At 40.4% G+C, this 26,808-nt stretch overlaps 2 protein-coding genes across 12 annotated transcripts in view; both read right to left on the reverse strand.

Moving 5' to 3' along the window:
* LOC132916699 (band 3 anion transport protein) overlaps positions 1–17,987 on the reverse strand; it is a 43,762-nt gene extending 25,775 nt beyond the window's left edge. Inside the window, exon 1 of one of the 2 annotated variants that reach the window (XM_060976928.1) lies at positions 17,643–17,987. The gene's annotated coding sequence lies outside the window, so the exon portion shown is untranslated. Of the gene's footprint in view, positions 1–10,712; positions 10,839–17,642 lie in introns of those variants that run through there. The other variant, XM_060976931.1, reaches the window with a different exon arrangement.
* Positions 17,988–19,166: 1,179 nt separating this feature from the next.
* LOC132916696 (disco-interacting protein 2) overlaps positions 19,167–26,808 on the reverse strand; it is a 40,819-nt gene continuing 33,177 nt past the window's right edge. For 8 of the 10 annotated variants that reach the window (XM_060976922.1, XM_060976921.1, XM_060976923.1 and 5 more), the window contains 6 exons: positions 26,626–26,756; positions 26,148–26,534; positions 25,579–25,914; positions 25,221–25,517; positions 24,582–25,132; positions 19,167–24,490 (listed from right to left, as the gene is read on the reverse strand). In XM_060976922.1, the coding sequence (XP_060832905.1) occupies positions 24,238–24,490; positions 24,582–25,132; positions 25,221–25,517; positions 25,579–25,914; positions 26,148–26,534; positions 26,626–26,756 (1,955 nt within the window). In that variant the 3' untranslated portion in view covers positions 19,167–24,237. The remainder of the gene's footprint in view (positions 24,491–24,581; positions 25,133–25,220; positions 25,518–25,578; positions 25,915–26,147; positions 26,535–26,625; positions 26,757–26,808) is intronic. The other 2 variants (XM_060976924.1, XM_060976915.1) reach the window with 1 other exon arrangement.

Consider the following 26,808-nt stretch of genomic DNA (forward strand, 5'->3'; position numbering starts at 1 on the left):
CGTTTCTCGAATAAAACGGAGCATTTTTTCTCGTTGCCCGTGCAATTTTTCGTGGCGTCGCGCGTACACGTCGCCGGACGAGAGAAATGGCTGATCGCTGCGAAACGTTGTCCGATCGAAGAACGTAATTTTCGGCCCTTAGCGGTAACGTCAGCCGAGCGACGCGCTCGCACGCAAGCAAAGCTTGAAAAACGAGTTGAACGGTTTCATTCGCCGTGTTTATCCGACTAAGCGAAGCGACTAGTTGCGACGAAACGTCGGGGAATGTTCTCTTATGACACGAGCAAGTATAGAATTCCTGTACGCCAGGATTACGAGGGAATTTCTAGAAATTGGAAACCAGCAAGTTGAGTAATATAAATACAGTTCGAAGGCAGATAACAGAGAAATCCGATATCGAATGATCGGCATGTTACGCGCACGTTTCTTTCGCTTCGTAAGTCACCGATGTTTAAACGAACCAAAGCTAAAACTATCAGTTGCCAAGGAGAACAGCGAACCAGTCACTCGGAGATTAATTGCCACGGAAACTTTCGATACCTGCTGTCCCATCCACGACTCCCGTTGCACTATTTTAACGCGGTACTTTTCCGATCTTCCACGATCACCGACATACGCGTCTAATTGTTCTTTTGTCGAATAATCGTTGGCGAGAGACTGCGCGACTGTGGAAATATATAGCGCTGATGGTGCGGCCGGATCGCACAAGGTAGGAGGTTTCACAATGAAAATTCGTATCTCGCGATTAAGCTACTAGGAAAAAGAGACTAGTCGGTTAGTCGTTTATCGATCTATTCGACGAATACTTGTTCATGGACGAACGTCACGTCATCCGATAGGCAAGTATCTCGAAGCTGTCGGGATAAAAAGATCTCAGGCAAGTCTCTTCCAAGGCTTCGTTCGCGCCTGTTACACTGTACGGCTCTCCTTTGTCATCGAACCATCTGTCGTCGGTAACAACGCGACAATTGGCCTTTTCAAATGTCGTGTTCTTACGTTACGGCTTGATAACGCGCGATTCTCGCTTCTGCCAACTCGTCGCAGCATCTCTCGCCACGTCGCCACGCATTCTTATCGTTCTTCAATTCGAAACAGTTTGAAATCACTCGACCAGACTCCTGGCGGCTACTGTGTCACGCGCTTTTTCCTCCAACCGCCATTGTTGCCTCTTTACGCGCCAGTAAAACCTCGCTATTTCTATCTTTCCATGGAAACACGCATCTGGAAATATTTTACGTATCAGGTTGTCCGAAAAGATTCTTTCCTTTTATAAGGAAATAATAGACGCAGCTTATTGAATTATGCAGGAACATAATAATAGGGATAGAACGAAATGGATCATACCTAATTCAATAAAATAATATAAAACAGAAATTGTTGTTCATCTAATTATCACCTTATGAAACGAAAGAAACTTTTCGAACAACCTAATACAACACGCTTTACCGGCTAACAGAGATATTCGCGTATCACGCGCTTCGCTGCTTCTCCGATGCTCAAGTTTACGAACGTAGCAGTGAAAGTATCTCGCGAGCTGACTAGAGACACGAACTCGCTGCTGACATAATTTAACCTTGTTTACATAGCGTGGCTCGTTGCGAATTGTCGAATCCTTATTTCACGCCACCAAACCTGTTTCCAGGCTATTCGTGTATACATACGACAGCTATAAAACATAACCTCTCTTCCGTTCTAAGAGAGGTGTAATTTACTTGGAAAGCCTCGTACGCAAACGAGTCTCGAATCGATAATAAATTACGAGGATGATGTGGGAAATGTTAAAGGAAGGTAGGTTGTCAGAATTCACAGACTCTTACACTTCACACGATCGGATATTCTTGTTTATTCTTTGTTCATTTTTTGGCAAGGTAAAAGACATGATAACCAGACTTTTTCCAACCTCTCCTCTCTCTTACGTAACGATACCCATTCCTTGAACCTTGTTTCGTGTATGTTGTAATTTTCGTGACAACGATTAAACGATAGCGTAATGCGGATCGACGTGCAACATAATATCTAACGCGATATCTCGTTTAATTTCCTAATAGCAAGAATACGTAGCGTGGAGTTGCAGGGGAAAGAAAACGAAGAACATTCGAAAAAACGACGCGTTACGAAGCAAGTTAAATGTTATACAGTGGGTTGGGAGAAATTAGATTTCCATATAAACGAAGGAACTGCGATTACCATTAGATATTAGGAGGAAATTACGGCGAGCGTAGGACAATACGATATTCGTAAATAATTCAGCACGTGGATAAATATGCCCCAGTAAAGGACGATGAATAAGTAAATTCGTATTACGTAGCGACATGACAGTCGGAAGTATGTTTCGTGCGCACTGTCAACTTTCATGATTCAACTTGTCTGAAATATTCAAATATCGCGGAACGAATTGTATATACACGAATATCAAAATCGAAGCAAAAGTCGCTGCTCTCTTACGGCGAATGTACTTGAAATTTTGTCCGCTAGAATCGCTTCACGCCTCCTCTCTGTGTTCAGCAATCGACTTTCGTTTTATCGCAAACTGTTTATCATCGCTCGTTCTTTTCGCACGCGATACTGCCTTCTAATCTGAAGATCGAGCCGTTGTGAATATGAAACAGAGCTATTCTCGTTACGGAAGACACGACGCGCAGTCTTGTCATCGGAGGAGCAAATAATTTCGGTGAACGTTTCTCATTCATTCTGAGTCATTCGTCATTCGCGTGGTTACGAGCTGGCGCTACGAGATTCAACTTGAACGTGTTCACGAATCTCTGGTGCTCTATCGAACCGGCAGTTTGCTCACCAAACAAGGCAAGATAAATACCACGATGCTGTACTGTTACGAGGATTAAGCAAGTAATGGTAGTCACCTTTCACACGTTTCAGCGGAAGAAAGAGCGCAAATATTCCGCGTTTTGGAGAAGCGTGAGATTTCAAGATGACCGCTAAGCGTTTCGGGACAAAGGATGCGTCCATGAATTTAGAGTTTATGGTGGTAGCGGCTATGGAAAATTTTCTCGTGACTCACGATAAATCGTCGGCCAACAACGGAGAAACCTGTTTCTCTCCCTCTGTAGCTTAAAAGAAGGACAGGGAACAGGAGTCAGAAAGAAAGAGAAGCAAGAAAAAGAGAGAGAGAGAAAGAGAGAATAAAAAGGTTGCCCGGAGCAGTGCAGCACGTGTACGGAGAAGAAAGGACATACAGACACGTTTGCATGATGCGAGATATCGAAGATTTATAAAATCAGGTCGAAAACCTCGAATCTGCCTGCTTCTTGCATAACCTTGTGCCATAAAAGACACGCTAGAGGAGAAACCAACGTGCTCCTTTCTCTCTGGCTGACTCGAATAGTTTTCTTTCGACGACTTATCGATATCCTGGCGCGTCACGGCTCTCCAGACATTGTACAATACCGACCTAACCGTTTTCTAGAAGATAAGCAAGGCAGCTGCTTGTGATTTATGAGAATCTTAACTCGGACCACCATCTACGCGATTACGTTCGACCAACGAACGCTGGAAGATCCGGCGTTTCGTCGTAGTTTGTAGTCGTGAAATTTACCAAGCATCGAGCATCGAGACACTGTCCTTTTGACGAAGCAGAGAACGAATTCTGAACATACCGTTCGCGTAAATAGATCGCTGCTGCTCCACCATTTATGGGAGATGTATTAACATTTAGCCAATGGAATAGAGAGATCCCTTTTTTTTTTTTTTACTTTAGCAACGCGTTTTCTTCTCTTTTTTATTGTTGTTGTTATTATCAGTTATTGTTTACCTGAAATTGTTCCACTTTTTCTGCTTTTATAAAGTACAGTATATAACAAAATATAGCAATTTAGTAGTGTTAAAATTAACGAAAGTTACACTATCGGTTATGACTAAATAAAGTTATAATCGAACGATAGCACACTGTAAAACAATATTAAAATGCATTATGAATTTTTAATTTCACGTTCAAGTCGTGCTGTTTTTCTTTAGTCATCTTTAATGTTCTTAATTTTACTTATATTTTTTATGCTTTTAATATATACATTTAATTTAATGTTTTATACAAAACAATATATGAAATCGTTAAACAAAATCATTACCGCAAAATATAATTGACCACTTGAATAATCTTTAGACTTCTTTGTTTTTTAAGTAATGAATATTAGCACTCGATACTTGGAAAATTGCGCGGTTGGCTAAGTGTTGAAAATATAGTAAAAATATAGGTAATATACAGATATAAAGAAGAATATTAGTTTGCCTCAAGAGTTTTACAAGCAGATAGTAGATGCACAACATTTTCTCTTTTATATTATTTCATTATCTCATTACTGTACTATAGTATATTACATTATGTCCGATCCATTTTATAGTAATAGAAAAAAATTGTTTCCTTACAAAATGAAAGAAACTTAATTGGAGACAACTTAATAGTTGTCGTCGCATTTAAACGACCAAATAAATCTCTAGTTAGGTTCTTCTTTTTCAATCGTGTTGACAAGTATAGGAACGTGCACGATCACGTCAGCGACCTATCCGTAGGATTAAAAATACTTGACAAAGAGCGAGTTAGCGTCTGGTCGATAGGAAAATAAGGGAAAATCCGCGCCGTAAACTTCCCACGAGTGCAAAGCGAACGGAAGATCTAATGAGGCTGAAATTTTCGTCGCAGTGAAGAATCGCTTCGACCGAAGCAACGTCAGAACACGAGACTTAATTGGTTCAATTAACTGTACAGCATGGGCGTGATCAACGTCGTTATTAAACCGAATGAATGCGTGTATTAGCCGCGGCGAGAAATTCCAGTCACGTGGCCACAAGTCTTTCGCGGTTTTCACCCTCAATTGTCGCGAGCGCACGTGCTGCTTCATCTTCGTCGCCGATGACGCTTAATCGTGTCACATGAGACCGCGTTGTCCTACGATCGAGGGCAAACGCGGTGCGCTGATGCACACGCGTTAAACGGGCAAACAGTGGGAACGTTTAAGACGCCAGACGTCGTGACACGTCGCGTCGTAAACGGAACGCAACGATCGTTTATTGCACGCCTATTCGTCTAAAAATGTTCGGTCGGTATACGACGGCACGTTTCATCACTCGACGATAATATTGGGTTGGTAACTAAGTGATTGCGGATTTTGTCATTAGGTGGTATTGACAAAATCCGCAATCACTTAGTTGCCATTCCAATAGAAACTAAAACGTAGAGTACGGCCATTTTTTTACGCGTACAAGAAGGAAAAAGTCGAATATTTTACGTCGGTTTTCACGCCGAGTTTCTTACCCCTTTTCCATTTTCTCGTTCATTGATATATCGATTTTTCTTTTTTTTTTTTTTTTTTTTGATTTAACAATTATGTTATATCTCGATAATAAACGTTCGTGCAACGGTAAAGTAAATAACCTTGCAAGAAATTTATGAACTCGTGCTTAACGGTTGCCTAAAAGATTCGGGGAAGTTTCATTTGCATAAGCGGTAAATCAGGCGTGTCACCGAGAAGTAAACGTTTACTGCGAAGAATAAACATCTTTACTCGCAATCGTAACGTCATAAACAACGTAGTATCTCCGTGAAAATTGGATCGCCGGAGACGTGGCGCGTGCAATGCAAATGATAGCGCTTTTGTGTCTTCAATAACGTCCTTGACGCGTCGCGTGTATGCAGGTGTGCCAGCGCGCCGCTTCCAAGGGATCCAGGGACGCGACGCGACGCGTAACGATGCGCGTAATATCGCGCTCCTACTCTCAACAATTTCCTATGTTTTCAGGTCACGAGCCCGACCTATAACCAGCCAGGCAGTAGAGCAGAAATTTCACGATAAAAATTTCATTCCTAGAACTTGACATTCGTATCGTTCTCTGCATCGTTCGAGTCCAACCTTCTACCTACTCTTCTTTTTCCAATCGTTTCCCGATATAGCGTCCTCGCGTTCTATCAGCTGTGTATATATACTTTCTCGTTGAGCGCCATGCATTCCAGTTCTCACGACGTTGCCCGAGAGCCTAGTTATCCGGTAGAAAGTGTGAAAAACTTGCGTCCATTGTTTTCCACCTTATCCTTCCATTTGTCGTACATTACTATCCTAGCAGCGAGCCACTTGCGGCTTAAAGCGTGTATTTTCGTCCAGTCGCGGGGAGACGCGATCGCGTTGAGTCGCGTCAACGGGAGTCGTAAATTCCCGTTACGATTACACGAATCGACACCGCGAGCAGGACGATCCCCTTATTTCTTTAGGATAATAAGGGTGTTTGTTGTTGGATATAACTGGAGTCTACAGTTATATAATATAAGTATATTCACCAAAATTACAACACTTAGAACATATACAGAAAATATTTTGATGTCGTCGGAAAGTACAATGATTGACCCGAGGGTTGATAGCGTTAGCGCGTTGAATACCAAGATCGTGACTGAATGGTAGACTTGACTGCCCAATGAGCGAAAGAACAGTAGAGTTGACTATCCGAGGTATGTTAGAGCAAAGTACTTGACTGTCCGAGGAGTTTTAGAGCAGTATCCTTTTTTTTTCTTAATTTTATTTTGATTTTTACAATTTGTCCTGAAGGACATTTGGTAAAGTGTTATATCTCATTGGTAAATAAAAAAAAATAAAATAAAATAAATATAGCATGTGGGTGGCTACCCCCAGCGGGGTGCCAGCTTCGTGTTTTCTAAGTTATATCTTTTATGCAGTATCCTTGACTGTCCGAGGAGTAGAAAAGCAGTATCTGACCCATCTCTTACTATTTAGGAGGAAAGCTCGATGTGGGTGTACCCTTTCTGAACTAAGGACGCGGATTCGTTGTTCACACTTTTCGGTAGAAAAGTGAGGGTAACGATCCGCGATGCCCATTGGTTATAGCCAATGTTAATGAACAAAATACGAGGAGAAAGTCTCTTGCAGATGTGGCTCATGGGTGTCCTTTTTCTTGTGAAAAACCAGTTGTTCCGCGGGGCACATCTGCTTTTACCGTAATTAGCAAGAGTGTGCAACAAACCCAAGGACTGTTCAAAGGACCATCCATAAACCGAAAATACTTGTGTGAATAGAAGTTAAGCTGGAAAGATTCGGTTTATGGTGGTTCCTTGGGTTTTTTGCAGGTCAGTGTAACTTGGCGGCCAGACCGAAAGGGACGACGCACGGACCATCTCGTGCGACGTAACAAAGCGCGTAAACAATTTGATGCAGCCGGAGGAATTGTTCGTGGTAAAAATGTGGGAAACAAGGATTTACGCAAAAAGTATAAGATGAGAAAGAAGAAGGTGAAATGACGCAGGAATTACAACGGCGACACAAATAACATCGAGGCACCTAGGTCAAGGCTAATCGGATGATCGTGCACGGTGACGCTCTGCGAACCAAACAATGCTAAGGGCGCTGACAATGCTAAGGCTACCATCGATCCAACGTTGTGCATACACCTTTACTTCCACCTGTCGCTACTCGATCGTTCAACCATTCCCTTCCGACATTGTCTCCATAAGCTTTCCCCTATTCTCAGGAGAAGTTTTCCAGGTAAAAGATTTCCATTTTGAATGGAAACAATGTTTCAAGGTAGAGTAGATTCCATCGAAGGACAGGTACAGGGAACAGGTGCTACCGATAGGGAACCACGCCTCGATGTTAACTTCTCTTTGAAGATAACCTTGCCCTCCTCTTGCGGATCACCGATCATCGGCTACATAGAATTTTAGACGATCAGCTGATCGGTCGTACGCCATCTTGGAAAAAGCGCGTGATCCCGATACGCAATGAAACTACTAAACTGTAACTTTTACGAAATGTCAGGACGTTTTGCCCCGAGGAGTCACGGTTAGACGTCTAAAAATATCGACCATCTCTATTCAAGGTTGCTGTTCTCGATATTTAACAATAGCGTCAGCGAATAGGTGGATGAAATAGGAAGATAGGAAAACGAGCACGGTTCGATTCTTCTACCGTAATCCGTAAATATTTCTATGTTAAGAACGTAACGCATGCGCCAAGCTTTTCAACGAAATAACATTCATCGCGCTATCCGGATAATTTTGAATTTGTAGCAAGCGGGCTCTCAATCATCGACCCGCCTCACGTAACTGATTTAAGTAACCAAAGCCGAACGACTAGCAGCTTTTTTTCAGCTTTTGTTTGGACAGTTGTGCTCGAGCAAGTTTCGTAAAAAACTATTCAATTACCTTCTCTTTCCACTGGCATTTTCTTCGATCGATCTGACAACGACACGCACGACAATCCCCGCAGTTATTCCACTTCGTCCACCGAAATTGTTCGTCGGATGGAACGATCGAGCAATGGCAGTCACCGGCAAACCGGTAAATCTCCATTAACGCTTTATCGGAAATCGCTTATGGCAATCAGATCGCCACGATTGCACAACCAAGCAATGGCAGGAGCTACGTATATTTGCATTTTTCGTGCGTGCTGGCAGCGCGAGCGCTGGCTAAAAGAAATTTCGCACCATTTAATAAATCACTGGAGATCCGCTCGGAGAAGTTGCCGTGACGATAAATGTAACCAAACTTTTGCACGCGACGAGAAGCGCCGGCGTTTTCATACATTGAAACGAGACGGTGCACGGGACCGTGATATCGATCGGTGTAATGGCCCCGTCGTGAACGTGAGTCGTGACACGAACAAATTTGCATAAGGCTTTCGCCCCGTGTTTCCTAAAAACGTATACGCGTACTTGTTTGCACGACTATCTGGTCTATTCGTTCTGTTGGCTTGGCAACTAAGTGATTGCGGATTTTGTCATTAGATGGTAATAATAAAATCCGCAATCACTTAGTTGCCAACCCAAAAAAACTGCCCTCCCTTCCTTATCTTCGCTCGAATACCTTGCGATTAAACGAGCCGAATATTTCGTCCATGAAAATCACTTAACACCTGTTTCAAATATTTTTTCCTATTCCGAAAGTTATTCGAGAACCGTAAAAGTTGTTTGATCGTCAATCAGGAAATACCTGGTACGTAAACGAATTCATCGACGCCCAACGAACACGTGTTGTTTACCGAGCGAGTCTGCGTTCTATATAATTTCAATGGGAAACTCAATGGAGAATATACCGGTAATTGCGGATTATAAAATCGTTTGTGCATTGTCGTCGATAGCCGCGCGACAAATAAAATACATACAACGTCCGTTTAACGCCAGCTCGTACGAATTGAATATTGCGAAAAGCAATACGAACCACCATACTCGAAATAATAGCTGTTATCGACCGATCGGAGATTCGAATTGCAAATACGTTGCATCGCTAACGCTCGAATAACTGTCACGCGTAACGCTCGCGTCGCTTTTACAATTCCACTCTACTCTTTTCTCGTTCTTTCCATTATGCGTTCGAATGGTAAAAAGTTTACCGTACGATGAAACATCGTTCGTTTTAAAGATCCATTACATTCCATTTCGAATTCGGATATAAATAGCAGTGGATAATAATTCTCTTTCTTTCGCTACTCGCACTCTGGTGCGCTTTAATCGAAAGCCAAATATTTATTTTCTTTGCAAGCAAACCATTTATCTCATAGGCATGTTCTCATTTTTTGATACAAATACATCTGATAGATTAATCGGCTCGTGATAGGTTCGAAAATTTGTGAAATACGTAATAGACGAAGAAGCGCTGACAATTCGGCATCGTAACGATCTAATTTTAGCTATCTCTTCTGTTACATCACGCGCCTCTTTTAACGTTTAACGATGTTCGATTCTCATTCTATCGGCTATTTTTTTTTTCTTTTCAGTTGCCGCCTCTGGAAACCTATAATCGTGGCCAATGTTGACGCGTGCACGCACGCATACCACTCGCTCTTTTCGACCCAAAAAATAATACACAACTAAATACATACGTAATATGTATTCTTAAATAAATTAAAAAATACGAAGAAAAGCGAAGCGTCTAGTAATACTTCGATACGATACGTAGTATATGTGATGGTTAGAATAAAATTATTGTCATATATATACAGGCTGCGGCCGAATAACATGTACAAGCAGGTGCCAGGTAATACATTATGAAAAAATAAGAACAAAATATGTAGTATATTTGTTTCATTTAATGCTCAGCTTACGAAAAAATCGAGTTTGAAAATTTATCGTATATACTCCAACTGGACAGGACTAAATATAATAATCGACAGGAGGTCGTTCTAGGTGTGAAAATAAGTCGAAAATTCGAAATAAAAATTGTTCTCAAGGCGCTTCGTTTCGGAGAAAAATAAATTTAAAAATTGATCCAAAAGTGTTCCAACTTTATTTTCTTGGAAACGAAACCGCGAACGAAAAAATTCTACTCTACACTTTCGACCTATCTTTACACGTAGAACAAACTTCTGTCAAGTATTTAGTATACCTGACAAATTTCCAAACTCGATTTTCTCGCAGACTAAACCTTAAACGAGAAAACTTCGTCCCACGTTTCCCTCTTATTTCTTCATAAGGAATCACCTCGTACCCGCCTGTGCGTCTTATTCTGTCGCACCCTCTATATAACAACTCTCCCTAAACTAAAAGCTTCCAAGTTACGAGTTACAATTTCAAGCTTCGTCGAGTTCGAGATTTCTGACCGATGATCCAAGATGATCTCACAGAATCTGGATCGATCTTTGCCTGTCGAAGTACCACCTTCGAAGCATATTCGTGCGAGACGCACGAATCAAAAGTACGGAAGCAAAGAGCGAAACGGTTGTCTTTACAGCGTAGCTCATGACCGACCCTTGACTACGTACCTGGGGAGACACGGCTCTCCGGGTGCGTTTCACTGCTTTTTTCCTGTCCACGGTTCGATGTGTAGACCTGCGCAGGAAGAACGCTAGCGCGTAGAGCGACCAATCTATCGGACCTGATACACGACCTCTTCGTGGATCACACGTAGCCGACTACACGACCCGACTAACACAAGGAATGACAGCGCGCGTCAACGACGATGCTTACGGCGACAGCGACGAAACGCGCGGTTGACTCGCGAGTAGAAAGTACTGTTCTCCCCTTCCTCGGATAGTAAATATGTACTTCGGCAGACACTCGGGCTCATTCTACTTCACGGCTGAATCGACTACCTGTGACCAGTCTGCCGATTATTAGTCGCTCGTACAACGATCGAACATCGCTACACCTTTATGTTTATGCACCGGCCACACAGTGACTCTCAGCACTCGCCAGTGGTTCTTATCTAAAGTTCGAAGGTCTAGCAATTCCGCTAATGACTAGGTTCTAGTCTCTGGTCGGCAGATCGATGGTCGAAGGGAAAAGAAGCTTACGGAACAGGGTACGTAATAGCGTTTATGCCGCAGGATTAATTTTAATCGAGTTTCAGTTGCGACGAGGGACAAAATCAATCAATGTCGTGACGATCAGCGATGTTCGTTATTTTGCAATTCGATGATAAGAACGTGCAACCGTCTTGTATACGTATGAAAGGAAGTTGGCGTTTTTGCACGGGCTTGTCCCTCGCGATGATGATAGAGCAGGATCGTTTAGCAAACGGCTGATGAAAGGTGGTTGAAAGGCACGTGCAATTTGAACGGGCTGTCGCCTGTGTATACTTACACCGACGTGTATTTGATTAATCGATGCGCTGCTTTCTACCGGCCAACTATTTCGTTGTACGTTGAAAACAGTTTGCCTAAATGAAAACTGTACAAGAATGCAACTATCTCTTCCTTTTTCGGTCAGGCTAACGTTAAACAGTTGACGAATGTTGCAGAGAACAATGATGTCAAAGGCGCCACGGGTCTGCCCGTGATCTCAGTTTATCTTTCTTAAGCCTTGGTAAGAGTCGTAAGCAACAGTATAGCCGTGTTCCCATTTCGCACATAATTTTCACGAAGCTGTTTCTAAATGCGAAACGGCCCACTCGCCTTTTACTTTTCGACAAGCAGACTGCCCTTGAAACACTGCCTGTCATGCTTTGATCATTTTCGTCGAAGAATCGGCCAGTCCTAGGTACAATGGAAATATACGCCGGCTTCGGGGCCACTGTAAAAGTCAACAAACACGAGTCCACTAAATCTTCGCGATCCGGACTTTTAACAACCTCGCAAATTAAACGCGTTGCCTCGACGGCGATTTACTACGCGATCTCCTATTTAACACTACAACTACCGATAGTTAACACGAAGCTATTTTTACCAAAACCAGTCAAACCGACTGGTTTTTAAAAAAATACCTAATAATAGAATATTTGTTTATTTATTGATTTACTCTCTTACAAATGGAATTCCATGTTATGTAATACATTTCTGGTATTAATTCATCTGGGACCATGACCCCTAAATGGGGGTTGACACATTTATAAAATTGTAGAACCAGTCATTTTAACTGGTGTGGTATTGCTAATGTTTTAGCACTTAGTGATAGATCGGGAATCTTTCTGACAACTGATATCGCAGTAAAAATTGTAAAAACGTGTGTGACGTACAAAACGAGGAAACTGGTTAACTAGAGTTCGATAAACAAATTGCAGGACCCTTTTACACCTTGACAAGTACCAGACATTTTCACTGGTATTTGTATAAGTAGTCCTGATACAAAATTATTTTCAGTTCGAACATATAAAAGAAAATAAAACTCATTATATTATTCTTTTAGTTATCGTTGCAAAAGTCATTACATCATTAGGGAAAAATATAACACGAAGTAGAAATTAAAAAATTGTAAAACTAGTCAACTTGACTGGTGTGGTAGTCTAGTGTTAACAGTTGCCTGGTGCGCACCTCCGATCTATCCGACATTCTACGAAATCCGATGCTAAGCAAACAGCCGAAGAAAGAAGCAACAGCATTGGTAATAAAATATCTGGTGGATTGACAATGCAGACATTCCGAGAATGAACTCTTATTCCATTCGTAGTCTTTTGTTATTTCACGTATGATAACGATCTGACAAGGAGGCGAAGTAAATGCCATAATTAAGCTGTGAATCAACGGAAACGGAAAAAAGCATAATCGTTTGAAACGACGTGATCGTGTCGTACAAATATTTCATAATCTTCGATGGGAGAACGAGGGTACGTTAGTCGATAAAATTCGTTCGGTCGATTCGAGAACCACACGCGCGTTTCGATTTGTAAAGAAAATTTATTCGCGCAAGAATACACGTTGTCAAGTTTTATTAATACATCTTACGTGACAGGCACCTGGCACCTGATTATACTCTGGATACACGCGTCCATGTAAATCAGAACGTAAAGAAGAATTTGAAATTGGTTGGATAAGATAAAATTTCGATGTACGCACTTGTATCACTCTTCGTCTTTTCGAGTAGCAAATTCAGCGAATAGATCCGACGGCGAGATGATAATTACAAAAATAGAAATAACAAGAACAAATGCCGATCGGTCAGTCCACCGAGACTGAGATTATCGCGAGAAGCCAAGCGCGACAATTTTTTCCCCCTACGATTATTACGAAATTTGTACGATCGACCGTGTATTATGATAATGATAGATACGCGTACGTAATATCGGCGGTGCAATAAATCCGCCCCGCTATCGGACAGATAAGCGCTCTCATTAAACGCACGGAAACTCCTATAATAACAGGATAAATCAAGTTCACACGTGGTAAAACATTGATCGTGCAAGAAATCAAGTAATGTTTCACGAGTTTGAAAGAACTCGATAACGCATTGATTTTTACGATACGTTTCAAGTTCAGCTCTATTATTACGTTACGGTTGCCGTGTCGTTTGATTACCATGTTGACATTTCCAATCACATCTCACGTATATAAAAAGATACACACGAGGAGGTAGGTCGTTTAATTTACAATTCAACCGAATGGACGCAATGCTTCTCGACCAAAACGAATTCCAAAGATTCGCTGCGATGATTCATTCGAACGAGATGTCGCGTGTTGACCTGCTCGATTAAGCTCATTGAAAGCGAGTTCGTAACTCGTGACTGCGGCCGACTACGCGAACCTATAAAACTCGAATCAAACAAATTATTGTCGATAATCATTCCCTTGACGCGAACGTTTTCTCCGCTCGTGCCTCGGTCGACAAATTGTCGAGAATCGTCGCGCCTCTTTCAACCGACTCCACCGGCTACTTAAGCGACAGCAAACATTGCGGGACAGCTTACGGTATATGTGTACATACAAGTACGTACAACTACACAGCCGAAATCGGTTCTCGAACTCGCGTGATTTATCGCTGCGTTCCGAGCTAGCGAAATCGCATTAGTCGTAGAAGCTTCTCCATCTTTCCACTCAGATCCAATTGAATTTTTCGGTTTCTGTAAACGATGGAAATCTAATTTGCAGAGAAAAGATTGTCGTCGACGCTCGAAACGTATAGTCATTTTTCTATTGATGATTTCGAGAATGCGCACGAAAATATGAATTTGCTGGCGAAAAGAGAGTATAGCATGTGTAGCTAACCGAAAAGCGATCGGAACGTTCTATTAGCCGTAGTAACTAGGAGAAAATAACGAAATTTCCGGTAATCCGAAGATAATCGAAGTCGTTCGAAGCACATCGATCGCGAATACTTCGTTTCGTTCGACGAGATTTTCTCGAAAGAGAAATTTGTATTTACGAACGCTGGCTGCCGTAAATTACTCGACGGTTTCAGGTTCGCGTGCACGTTTGTATTATGGCCACGAATTCGGTGCTTCGCTGTAACTCAAACGAATTACGACGGATGTGTGTCAAAGAGTCGAGGACTCGACCGAATAAAATCATAATAGACATATGCGCAACAGTGCACCGTGTTCCGAATAACTTACACGGCATATCGAACGTTATGATTATTCTTTGCCGAACAACGACGATTACAGTTGGTATAATGTTTCGAGAGAAACGAGGGCTGCCCTTATAATTTTGCTTCTATATTGTCATTAATAGATGTTAAACATAGTTCTGTTTTACGTCTAACGAAAGCTTCTGAAAGCTTGCAGCAATCCAACATTCTTTACTGCTTGGAAATTTCAATAGCACATCCTGTGCATAGACTTTTGTAAACACATTCTTCGTTAATTATCTGGCTAAACCTTCGTTTAGCACAGGGAATTTGGGATTTATTGTTGAGAGCAGGTAGAAAACGCAATAAAAGACGGCGGCGGTAAAGCTGCCACCAGCCAATTTGCCCACAAAAACATACTTAATTGTACGATGGCGTTAGGCCACGTGTACTATTTTGTTTGCGCTCGTGCGACGGAAGTAATCGTCCACCGGTGACTTCTTGATTTTTATATAAACAAGAGACAAAGCATCTGTAATTAAGCGCCATGCAATCGTGCAACGATTTGAATAACGTTTTTTCCCATTGCGAAAATGCGATTCTTTAACGTTACTTTTTTAACTACGAGTAACATTTACGCCAACGAATTTTTTCCCAAGGCCATTGGCCACATGGCCAATTTCACTGGCGAAGCATCGATCTAAATCTACCTTAACGCGCGTTCCGGGAATACCGAATGATTTGTCGCAATCGTTTCGTTGCGCGTATCGAATATTCGCCAATAAGCGTGTCATTTATTATTTTCCATTGCGCAGCATGCGAAATGAAAAGGGTACTTTATGGCAGTGGAAGAGATATATTTAGACTACCGATTATTCACTGCCTTTTCACGTGCATCAACTGTCGGGATAGAAAGGTCTCAACAATCGTAAAACTGGAAAATTGTATTTTAATGGACTTGTACACCTGTCGTAACTAAACTTGTCTAGCGATTGAAGTCTCAAATATCTCAAATATTTTTGAAGTCTACCAATCTATGAAACTCGAATTTGCCTTGTGTGTGAATTTTGTATTTTACATCTGGAGTTATGAATTCTAAATGTCGAGCAACTTTTGTGCTTAAAAATTTCCCAAATGTCAGGCTGGGAAAATTCACAAGAGACTGGACCATTGACATTTTATCGATGGTTACTTGGCAACTATGATAAAGAAGGAAATTTCAAATATTTACAATTGCTTCTAGCAGTTGGACGATATATTTTTAGAACTACCATATTGCTAGAAAAAAACGAACATATGTGCGTTTTAGTGTAGTCTACAATGGCACACAGTCTTCTACGTGGATCGCTAGATTACAATAATACTTGTATTATTTCGTTTAATATTTGTTTGTTATACTACTTCTATTATGTAAATTCGATAAAAAATTAGTCAGTATATTTGTCTAAATACCGTAAGTAGTTTGAATTGTAAGATTAAAATGTAAAAATAGAAAGCAAGAAATACTAGATTATACGATTCGTTACGAGACCAGTATACATTTCGATGTTTTCGCACAGTTGATGTAGTGTATTATATATAACTGGACGATTCAGCAAATAAAAGTCTTTCATACAGTATTTTGTCCATACAAAGTTGATTTAATGATCAATTTCAAATCCTCATGTAGGATAAAACACGTAGATGGAATTTTTTAATATCGTGAGAATTTTGTAATCTACGTGCAGATTAATATTCAACAAATTTGTAACAAACGTTAACAACGAATTTGGGATAAAATTTAGGTTTGTAAGCATGGAATATATATATATATATATATATATATATATATATATATATATAAACGTGTACATATGTTTGTTCGATGTAATCGTCGCTGTACAGGTTAGTTTTTCACAGCGCAGGTCATTTTATTCACAACTGTTTAGTGTAGACGTATAAAAGTATAACGAACCAAACCACACATAGCCACATTCGATATACAGAATTGTAAACGTCGGAGAACGGGAAACGCCTGCCGTTTCAACGGTTAGCTTTAAAATACGTACATATTATTATGTAAATTTCAGTACAGTTACCGGCTCTGTCAACAATACGTTAAATCGACCATTCTGCTTATACTTTTTCGTATACATATTGCCGTAGTAAATATATAATTTGGTGTATCGTTTAATTATGTGCGTATGTTTTTATATGAAAGTGCATAAGTTCGTGTGGAAAATGAAAAAAAGTGTAGCATAGAGATTGGATACAGCTGTAGTTATGCACATGTGCACGTCTACTCATATTCCGGCGTCGGGTAGACATCAGCGCATGTCACGCTTCAAAGTTTGAAAAATAAGCAAAAGAGCTACGTCGTCTCTCGATGCTTTCCGACGTAGCCTTTCGCAAAGAATGTGTTTCATAAAGTGAACGCCACAAAAATCTGGCTACAATCGCTCTCTCTTTTTTGAAAAAAAAAAAAAAAAAACAACGCGTACAACATCTGTATAACAGTCTTATAACCAACGGAATCAGAAATGCGACAATCAATGAAACCTCGGATACTGTTAATCGTGAACCGGCATACGCATGTTATGTATGTTCGTTCTTAATCGTATTTACGATTAGTAATTTTAAGCAATTACACGATACGCTCTATAATACGAGATCCCAATCGACAGTTCCTTAAACTAAATAGGAAATATTTCACAGTAATTAGTGTCATCGTACAAATGCAACGAGGTTTGTTAACAGACGAAGCGTCGTTAATGATAAAAACTAAAATGGCCACAGGATTAGTCAGTCACCGATACGTATTATCAAATGAGATAAAACAACATATTTTAATGAGATTTAAAAATTAACAATGTTGCACGTGAACGGACGACTGCCAACGAAATATCAATGGAATTTTCGGAATTTGAAGGAACCTTATATCCGAGAAACATACATAATGATTGATCGGGAAAAGAAAAATCGAAATGTTTACATACCCTTGCTCGAGATCGATACACGTCGAGCCGTTCCTAGAGGTAGTGTGGCCGTCTGGCCTCGATCGAGAAAAAAAGACGGTTCGAACGGTTACCGGTAATTTGCTCGATACTTCTAACCACTGGAACGTGGAGTCATTGTCTTTAGGCGACACCGCGTTGCTAGGAGAGCCAGTAGAGGCTGCGTGTAACAACTTTTTTCAACCGGCGCGCACACGTTTACCAAGCGACTGGTACGATGATCGTGTTCGCGAAACCACCGTCACTGACAGACTGTTCGGGACTGCTCGGTTCGAGGCTCTCTGGACTGAAGTCGTTTACGACTTCCCTGGGGAAACGTTACTCGGTCTTTCTTCAATGCGACGACCGGTGGACGCGGCGAAACCAGAAGAGGGATAGAGAGAAAGAAAGGGAAAGAACGAAACGGAATCAAATTTGTACGCCAACCAATCGCAGCGCTCCGTTGTTTATCGCGCGAAAACCTTACAAGTTGTGTAGTTTTAAACACTGCCATTGCTCCAGACTTTGTTACACGTGGTAATTCATACGATTCAAACTACATAGTCCAAATGAATATCTTAATCGATGGAACACGACATAATTATTAGGAGATCGTTATCCGTAATTTTATTTCTGATTTACATTTGTCAGATCTCATTTTACGATGCGTATTATTTGTCCTTGCATGGATGGTCGAGTGAATATGTAGTGGTAAATGTTATAGTTCAATCGTAAATACCGAAGCCATTCGGAAGAAACAATTTAAAACTTCGAGTCATTCAATATCGTAGCCAAGCAATATAATTGATGTTCAACTTGGAAATATCGTAAATTGTACACAAAATGAAACCTAAGTGACGTTAAAATTATATACAAAGTATGTAAATGCATTTAAATTAGATAGTCATAATGTTGTTTGATTCACTGTTAATCTATGATTTTATGTTAGTTCCATGCTCACTGAAATATGCGTTTATGTCTATATGCAACTGAACAGGCTGGTATGCACTTACCTTTCGCTCGTTAACATTCAACTCGAGAAGTCAATTATCATTAGACAATGGTACACGGTGTTTCGATTTAATTTACGAGGTGAGATATTCGCAAGGATTTTCTTTCAATGGATGAAATTAATGTATAAATAACGCGGTAACGTTGTTCTTGAAAAATTTATACAGATGCGCTATTATATAAGGCGACAGGTGATTATGCATACGTTAGAGTGCAAGATATTGAAGTAAAAAGCGTGCGAAAAAGTTTCACGCTGGTACGATTGATAACAAAAATGTAAATATATTCGTCATCGATAAAAACTTACTTAGGTAGTAAGATTTCAATTTTTACGTAAATACTTTTTATCTGGACAGTTAAATTTAAATAAAATATAAATAGAGAAAAAACGCAACAAAAATATAACTTTCAAACGTAATAGAATAGGAGTTTCGCTAGAGAATAATACGCGACACTTTTTTAATGTTTATTCTATATAACGAGGAGAGTAATAGGGGTAGCGTAAAACAGTGCGGCTCGTTGCAAAAAAATGTACATTACGTTTATTGATGGTAGCTCGCGAAGCTCCTCGTGAATATCGAATGGATTACAAAGAGGCGCTTGGTTTTAAAGGTTCGAGTAATTTACGATGCAACACGTGGTACGATACACGACCGATTTGTTGCTTCATTGCTTCCTTTTGTTCCCTCCTTCTTTTCCTTACTTTTTTTCTCACTTGAAACAAGGAAAAAGTTCGCTACGGACCATAGAGAAATTGCTATGATGTTCCTATAATTCCTGTGCTTCGATTTCTCGCGTTCATCCCGTTCTTTTTTCTTCTTTTTTCTGTCTTCTTTTTTTTTATCAATCCTCCCACGTCTCGATCGAAGAGACGAGAAGGAATGAAAACGGGCTGGTACTTGGTACGAGGGGTGGATACACGAAATATTAATATTCTCGTCCGACTGATACAGGCAAAATGCTACGGCTTGGTAAGGACAGCGACCGTTTATATTATTACTCTGTGTGGTAATATATATATATATATATATATAATATATATATACTTCAACGTACAAACTATATTGTACCTTAGTAACTTCTAAACGCAATGGGTACAAGGGTAGTATTTACACAGCCTAGGACCATTAAACCAGGGTCCAGGATTACGCGATACCGTTTCTCAGAGAGATCCTAAGATTTCACAATCGATCGACCTATATTTTTTTTTTTTTTTTTTTGTTCTGAATCGAACGTGATAATACGCGATCGTTAACGGTGTGACAAGTATCTTCACGTTTCTATCAACTAGTTATCAACATTTATACATAATACAATCGGGTTGCTCGCACGCACGCACTCTCAGCCCCACTCGTAGGATTGCGTAACGTTTCTTCTCTTTTCGTTCGATCCTTCGATGACCCCATTTGCATGGTCCGTGGATTCGTGTGTATACGCATATCAAACAAATCGGCGCGCGAATCTAGCGCGGTACATACTCGTCAATGAAAATACTTTCTCGATAATGAAACTTTCGTGAAAAAACTCTCAATCGCTCTTTTCCTCTCACTCAGTTATAGTTCGGTAGAAACACTCTGAAGATGTACAGATCTGTACAGATCGTTGAATGGACATTACACAGTAAACGAACGAACCAGTCAAAAGTGAGAATACGATTTCGGTTTGTACTTGGAAATTAGACAAACACATTTTCTAAACAGATAGGATAACAGGAACGAAAAGCAAAAGTATAACTTCACTGCTATGTAATAAATAAAAAGACGGGGTTCTTTTTTTCTTCTTTTCTTTTTTTTTTTTTTTGTGTGTGTGTGTCAAACTCGATAAAAATTTCCTGACGCTGCACATTCCTACCGTGATCGGGGTGCACCGCTGTTTCCGGATCTTTTATGCACGAAGAAGCAGTTTCGCCGCGCGTATACTCGTCTTCGCAAACACCACGCACGCTTGTACGTAGCCTAACGTTCCGAGAATTTCGACGTACGGCTACTATTTAAATAAAATACCGGTGAATTGATATACGATCCTGTAAAACGGCGACGCGCGATTATTTATTCTTATCATCGATGTTTCTTCGTGCGTAAAAGCGCGAAAGGACGTAAGGTGACATGGCACGATACCTTAATCATTAAAAGAGAGAGAGACAGAAAAAAAAGAAAAAGTAATAAAGAGAGGGAACGGATCTATAGAACCGTATTTAACACGCTTTACGCTTGAAACGTTTTACATTTTCCTACTGTTGTACATGTCGGATGATAGTCACTGTTTTGTCGCTACCAACACAAAACAGACGAAACGAACAAGAACTCGTAATTCGACATTCTCGCGTACGTTGTATCGCAAACAAACATAAACATTGTGTCTAATACGATTACAGCAACCGTGAGAAATGTAAGACGTGTCGAAGAAAAGGATCCTAATTCGCCTGTTTCTATACGTATTTACATTTTGGCGCCTGTAAATGGGCGTCCGTAATATGGGATAACTAATTATTATTATTATAACTTGCGAATTATGCATATCGCATCAACGAGGCTATCGTCGATGATCGGAGTCGTTCCCCGATAGATTGGGCTTCTTCAATTACGAGGCTCGTATTTAACTCTACTACTTCGTATTTATTATAGACACGCCTTGTGCGATTGCTTTGTCTGCTCGTATTCGTTTCACGTATAACGTAAATAGTTTACGTTCTTACAATTCAACGATTCAATATTCTGAATTAGATCAAAATATGCGAGTGTTATTGTTATCGGGAGAAATTACGCAAAATATTGTTCCATTCAAAAATAGGCCTTGATATTCTTTTCTTTCGCGTGAAATTTCATTTTTCTGTAGAAATCGACAATATTGTTAGCGCAGGCTATATTTCTGCTGTAAACATAACCAAGTTGTGGAACAGGTTGCATCGCACTACCTACGTTCTTAGAGGGCGCGATACAAGAGAAAATTACAATATGTAAAGCGACGATAATACGCGTGTCCATTTTGGTACGAAGTTTAATACGAGCCTTCTAACGACGCAAAGAAAAAAGATGAAATTGACAAGTCCGCTTCGTTTAAATTGCAACACGTTTCTGGCAAGAGCCGATGCACGGTATCTCGAGGGTCGGTGCACGCCTCATAGTCGTATGCCATTATATTAAAATAAGAATATAAAATTATAAAACTATCAACAAATGTACACATCGATAGAAAACGTCTCAAAAATAATAAAACTCCAATAAGAGGAGAAAGGACGCGATCGACCTTCAGGTTTTAATCATTATTCTTCCCATCTACTTCTTTGCTCTTTTCTCTACTTCTCCGCGATTTTTGAGCAAAATGGCATAAACAGTGTACGTACATACATGTATGAGTAGATCTTTGCGCTTGCAAATAATTATCGATAGGCCAACAATGATCTATACGTTGCCAATATTTCGCTCGTTGTTATTTGAACCTATTTGTTCTCTTATGGAAATCCATACAATTTTCCAAATAATCGAACTTTCAGTTACGATGCTCGATTGAAACTCTCGTCGTTATTAACAAATAAAGCTAAACGTAAATTTAATCGAATGTAAGAATAAGAAAGAAAATAACACGTGAATAAGTGATTTTAACCCGAAAGTCGATTATTGTCGTAGCGTTGTTGATATACGTAGATTGAGCTTTGATCAACGAGACCAATTTCACGAAAAGAACGCATTTGTGCATTAAAAGGTAAGAAGAAAAGGGGAGGAAAGTTGGCGTATATTTAAATTTTTGGCGTATACGTTGACCGATATTTATAGTTCGAGGGTAACTTTTCCATATCGGCTAGAGAGATAAAAATTGCAGGGTCAGACGCATCAGCGCTACCTATTTCGACTACTTTCTTGCTTGAATTCTTTGTGCTATCATATTCCTTGTCTTCCTTTTTAAATGTCATCCAAAAAGAGTTGTTCTAAATAGCTTCTTCTTTTTTTATATCATATCGTTTGTCATAAATGACCTAAAACCCTGAGATGCAAATTTGCGTTAACGTCGTCTTAGTCTTTCTTTTTTATGGAAAAATTGGCTAAGTGATTCGGCTGATTTTCAAAGTGTACCCTCTCAGCACGCAATAAATCATTATCATTCAAACCTTACGAACTTAAGAATACATATATACTACTTTGTGTTCATTGTTTTTGTCGAAATTGGAAGAGAGTAAATTTTCAGTGGACGTGTGTATAAAAAAAGTACACTTTCAGAACATATATAACCGTATTCAGGGTTTACTGCGTGCTGTGAAATATAATATAAATACTTTAACGTATAAAAAGAGCGATGTTGTGCGCAACGCAGCTAAATGTAATGAAACCTTTATCGAATTGAAATCATGACCACTCGGTCATGTCTTCAAATCGATTCACCTAAAAATCGTTGTAAGACATCAACAACGTAGAAACTTTCCCGAACGAAAATTAGATAGTCAGAGCGATAGCGAACTATGTATATATGCCTTTCCAGCAACGATATATTAGAAAAAATGTAGACAGTTAAAACTTTTTACGTTAGAATAGTGTGATTACGTTAGCTAACCGTTACTTTATGTAGTAAAAAATTGTCAAGCTACACGAGTCTACGATAAAGTGTATCAAATTCTTTTACTTTTTCTAATAGATATCAGATAGTTGTATATACCTGTACGTAGTTCGCGGAACAATCGTCCATTTTTTTTAATAAAGTGCGATTTCTCAATGAAACTCACTCGTTAAAGTTACATCTTCGTTAAAATAACTTCTTTCATTTTCCTCTTATAAAAAAGCTCACTACCGTTCTGATGTCGTTGATAAATAATGACTGGTACTATTCGTCACTTTAATATTCAGGTAATACAATGTATAAAAGCATAATTTTAGCAAAAACAGCTGAGTCATGTCTGAGCTGTATATACTTGTCCGTGGCAGTCTCAAGTTCGAAGATGTTCAAGATTAATTTTGCATTTTTTCTTCTTCGCTGCGAGTTGAGAATCGTTGATGCTATACGAATAGTTACGTAAATCTCCTTAACTCTGTAAGCATCGATAATGCTTCTAGTATATCCTTCGATATTCTTCATCGTTTTAAGTAGAATTCTCGGTAGATTACTTTTTATAAAGTAATCGTTTGTCGACATTTCCTGTCTACAGCGGTTATTTTATATTCTTCCTGTTTCTCCTTCTCTTCTAACGAGCGTTCACACTTGCTACTTACAACGCAGAAAGTAATGCATCCTTTCATAAGTGATAAGTATCGATAACCAAGCGGTTGGAAATTTCAAAGTGTGACGAACTTTCTTACTCCTTTTAATACATCGACGAGATAAAAAATTTGAATAAACGCGTTATTCTTTCAAAGGAAGGATATAAATTGTTTAGGGACGACGTTCGCTTTAAAAATACGTTTAGTCTTCGCAATATGTTCCAACTTCTCCGTAGAGAGATCACCTCCTTTAACAAAGGACAAAAATTTGAAATGCAATTCGCGACTTCGAGTCGAGAATACTTATGCGTGAGCATGGTAGTAGGGACATGACTGGAAAGTACGATACCAGTCTCTTGTTGTTCGTTATGTAATGCATTTTCTGCGTTCTCTGATATCGTTCACATGTTATACGCTACGTAAATCGGATCGAGCTGGTCCGCTAGAAAACCATCACGCAAGTGCATTCGTTGCTTCTCGCCACGCGAATTTATTGGAACTACTCCGGGATCTACTACGACTACCACACCGACTACCAGATGGTGTTCTTCTAGTACAGCGCTGGTAACTAATGCCACGAGATCTAAAGCTTCGCTTTCACTTCCGTCGAGTTCCACCACTACTACTAGGAGGTTGGTCCATGTGAATACGGCACTGTGAATCGTACAAATAATTTTTATCACAACCGAAAAGAGAACTATGTTTAAAACTGTGATGTCTGTTTACACATTGTTATTCTGCTTACCATTCTGCTATTTTCTTGTGACACCTCATTACGCTGTTTTCGATATCGATCGGGTGATATCGCATTCCTCTAAGTAAAATGGCTTCGTCGAGGGCGCCAACCACGAACACAGCATCGTGTAACTCAGAATCACCAGGAACCAGATCCGCCTCGGTGGATGTGTCACCGGGAATGTCACTGATAACCGATTGTTGAACGCTTTCGGTACGTCTTAGGAAACCGAGATAACCAGTTCTGGCGTAAACTTCATTCGTGTTTCCTGTTACGAGACGAGCGTTAAAATGATCCGCGTAGTCGCTCTCGTCGCCATATATTGTGAAATAGCCGCTGGCATTGTGAGCAGACTGCACCCAAATTTCGCCTAAATGAGAATCTCCGCATTGTCCTTTCGTTTCTGGATTGGCAATGATTACTTTCACTCCTGGTAATAATTTGCCTGATTCCATCAGGCACAAAGAGTGCGGACTACCTCTTTCAACCAGAGATACTCGGTCGTTGCGCAATGCGCGGAGATCAACGTATACCGTTGAAGGTTCTGGGCTCGATGCACCCTGCGTGTCAATCGTATTATTTAACATCGAGTAACAAAAACCTTAGCAACTTGTTAAATAATCTTTGGAAATTTGGAAGCGATCGAACCTGTAAGCAAATAGCGGTGTTTACTCTACATCCGAACGAGGTCGAGACGGCACGGGGACTCAGACCCAAAGCGGAGAAGAGTTTACTGAAGCTCGTAGTAAGTGCGATTCTCGGTCTTTCTTCAGCGACAACGACGCACGTTCTAACACAGGCCAAACTAACGCCTCTCGCTTTTAGAGCATGAACAGAAGAACCGAGACCTTTCGTGCACAATTCCATCACACCGTAAGAACAGAACGTATCTCTTACTCTGGATTGACTAACTGCCGATAGCCACAATGCCGGATTTGCTTCCACCTACAAACAAGAATATTAAAAGCTTCTTTTTCGTTCTCACGTTTACGATATGGAAACGAACCTCCGACGGTGGTATAAGTATGGAATGATGACCGCTGTATATACTGCTCAAACACCAAAGAGCGAATCCTAATCCAGAATAGGGATCCAAGCATAGAGCGATGTGTCTAGATGGATACAATTCGCAGGCAAGTTTCATGGCACGACAAAGAGACGTCACCGCTGCGTGGGACATTTTAATTCCTGCAAGCATCCCCGTCGTCGAGACGCTGAAGTCCAAATAAGCCAGCATCTCCGCTGTGGGCGCTCGGTACATAACAGGTAGCTTCTTCTTTGGCATGTCGTCCATATCGAGAATCGTCGGCCAACTCTTAATGTCGACAACATTATTCGCTTCCTGTACGATAGCAAGGAAAATAGCCAAATTAATCATTCGTGAGATATATTTTAACACTTTAACCGCTTTAATAGAAATCCAAGGATAACTCAGGAAGATATTTGTCGGGTAACGGGGGGTAGAACGTAAGAGTTAATCGTCAAGATCCGTTCAAGCTGAGCAGTTAAAGGGTTAAACACAAGATACTGATCGTGTTACGTAGAGTACATTAGAATCATAACGTATCGATGTACCTTTGTTTTCAACAGTTTCAGGATATTTTGATTCGTGAGCACGAGCACAGACTTACTGACGTCCACGATCATGCGAACGGTTGGTAAAGTGGTTTGAAGGTTTTGCGGGTGAGGTGGCCTAATCGTAACTGGCACGGCGCCAACATACAGGCAACCATAAAACGCGCATATCAAGTCAGTACCAGGAGGAAATATTAATGCCACGTGATCTCCGGTATTGATTCTTCCACGATCTAACAACAGATTGCCGATCCGCTCGGCTTTCTTGTGCAACTGAGAGCACGACAAGGAAGTTGCTACCGCTCCTTTTGCATTCAACGACGTGAAAATAACATGGTCGGAGGTACTGACAGCACGCCATCGAAGTATTTCCGAAATAAACTGATACTGCAAATCAATAATATTAAGTTAAATAAACGGAGAAGTTTTAGTAACAATTATCCTTAAAAAGAAGAAACAATTTCTGGCAAAGACGAACCTTTTTAGCATTATCACTATCCTCGTCTAGGACACCCATGTCTCGTCCTTGAGCCGAAGCTAGTCTATTACCCTGAACAATGTTGCCCACCATGACACTGGCCGGACCAACGTCTGCAACAGAATCCCCCGCTACACGCCCCCGCACCATTCCGTTAGTAAACCAACACAAACACTCAACCCA

This window comes from Bombus pascuorum, chromosome 2 (genome assembly GCF_905332965.1).
Source record: "Bombus pascuorum chromosome 2, iyBomPasc1.1, whole genome shotgun sequence".
NCBI lineage: Eukaryota > Metazoa > Arthropoda > Insecta > Hymenoptera > Apidae > Bombus > Bombus pascuorum.